Source organism: Hemiscyllium ocellatum, chromosome 49, assembly GCF_020745735.1.
Source record: "Hemiscyllium ocellatum isolate sHemOce1 chromosome 49, sHemOce1.pat.X.cur, whole genome shotgun sequence".
Classification (NCBI taxonomy): domain Eukaryota; kingdom Metazoa; phylum Chordata; class Chondrichthyes; order Orectolobiformes; family Hemiscylliidae; genus Hemiscyllium; species Hemiscyllium ocellatum.
This window is the reverse complement of record NC_083449.1, coordinates 10,106,517-10,107,732: the sequence shown is the minus strand read 5'-3', so window position 1 is coordinate 10,107,732 and position 1,216 is coordinate 10,106,517. Positions and strand designations below refer to the sequence as shown.

Genomic DNA, 1,216 nt, shown 5'->3' with positions numbered 1-1,216 from the left:
CAATCTGCTCTCTCTCTCTCTCACAAGAATGTGGATAAAAGACTGTATGTGAACCGAGCAGAGAGTAAAGCGCAGAGGGTCAGGGACGACTCCTTCAGCGACTGACAAATTACTGCTCTGGGTCAACCCAACCAGTCCCAACTTCAACTAACTGTGAAACTAATGGAAGTTCAAACGCGATTGGGGACGTTCGTAACACCAGTCTAAACTCATTGGACATCACCTAAAGCCAGATCCCTCAGGCAGTGACCGTGCAATGAGAAATAGCGTAGTTCCAGACACCGTTGCAATCGCATTTTATGATATATTCTTCCTCTGCTCCCACAGACAGTAACAGTATCCAATGAAAAGGAGATAGGATTTCATTGATGTCAGGTACAAAGCACAGGGCTCTGAAATATGTAATTAGGCAGAGGTCAACTCCTTTCACAGATGCTGTTGAGTGGCTCTTAAAAGAGCCTTTGGGTTGGTAGATTCAAGAAACGTCTCTTCACTTTTTAGCAGATCCAGCAGCGGAGGTTTTCTTGGGCAGCAGCACGGCCTGGATATTAGGCAGCACCCCGCCCTGAGCGATGGTCACCCCTCCCAGCAGCTTGTTGAGCTCCTCGTCGTTGCGCACGGCCAGCTGCAGGTGCCTGGGGATGATGCGGGTCTTCTTGTTGTCCCGGGCCGCGTTGCCGGCCAGCTCCAGGATTTCAGCCGTCAGATACTCCAGCACCGCAGCCAGATAGACCGGCGCTCCGGCACCCACACGCTCGGCATAGTTGCCCTTTCTCAGGAGCCTGTGAACACGGCCCACCGGGAACTGCAGGCCAGCCCGGGACGACCGAGACTTCGCCTTGGCGCGAGCTTTCCCACTGCCCTTTCCTCTTCCAGACATGGTCACAAGCACTTTCAGTGAGAATTCTGCCCTCCACCCACATTGCGGCCTCTTATACCTTCGGGAGGAATGATGCGTTGGCCATTTCTGATTGGTCCCATTGTTCAGCCCCTCCTAATGTTGTTTCAATTCCCAATCAGAAATCTGCCTCATTCCCCAACCCGGAGAGGGCACAGGGAGGAGGGCGGAAAGTACCGGCGCCAAATCATCAACCGCCTTTTTTACAACATGAAAAGCCCGCCAACGTTCAAACAAAGGAATCCGTTTTACATTGAAAAACGAAGTACTAAAAAAAAACTGAGGAGGTTTTAAAAACACTTACTACTCGTTTGTCAA

At 51.2% G+C, this 1,216-nt stretch overlaps 1 protein-coding gene across 1 annotated transcript; it reads right to left on the bottom strand.

The window, feature by feature from the left end:
• Window positions 1-490: 490 nt before the first annotated feature.
• Window positions 491-880, bottom strand: LOC132837145 (late histone H2A.L3). Its single transcript, XM_060856846.1, has one exon. The coding sequence runs from the start codon at window positions 878-880 to the stop codon at window positions 491-493; it is 390 nt and encodes a 129-aa protein (XP_060712829.1).
• Between the last annotated feature and the right edge of the window lie 336 nt (window positions 881-1,216).

Bases quoted from the DNA above. Each gene is read 5' to 3' on its own strand.
- LOC132837145 (XM_060856846.1), bottom strand. From the start codon at position 880: ATGTCTGGAAGAGGAAAGGGCAGTGGGAAAGCTCGCGCCAAGGCGAAG.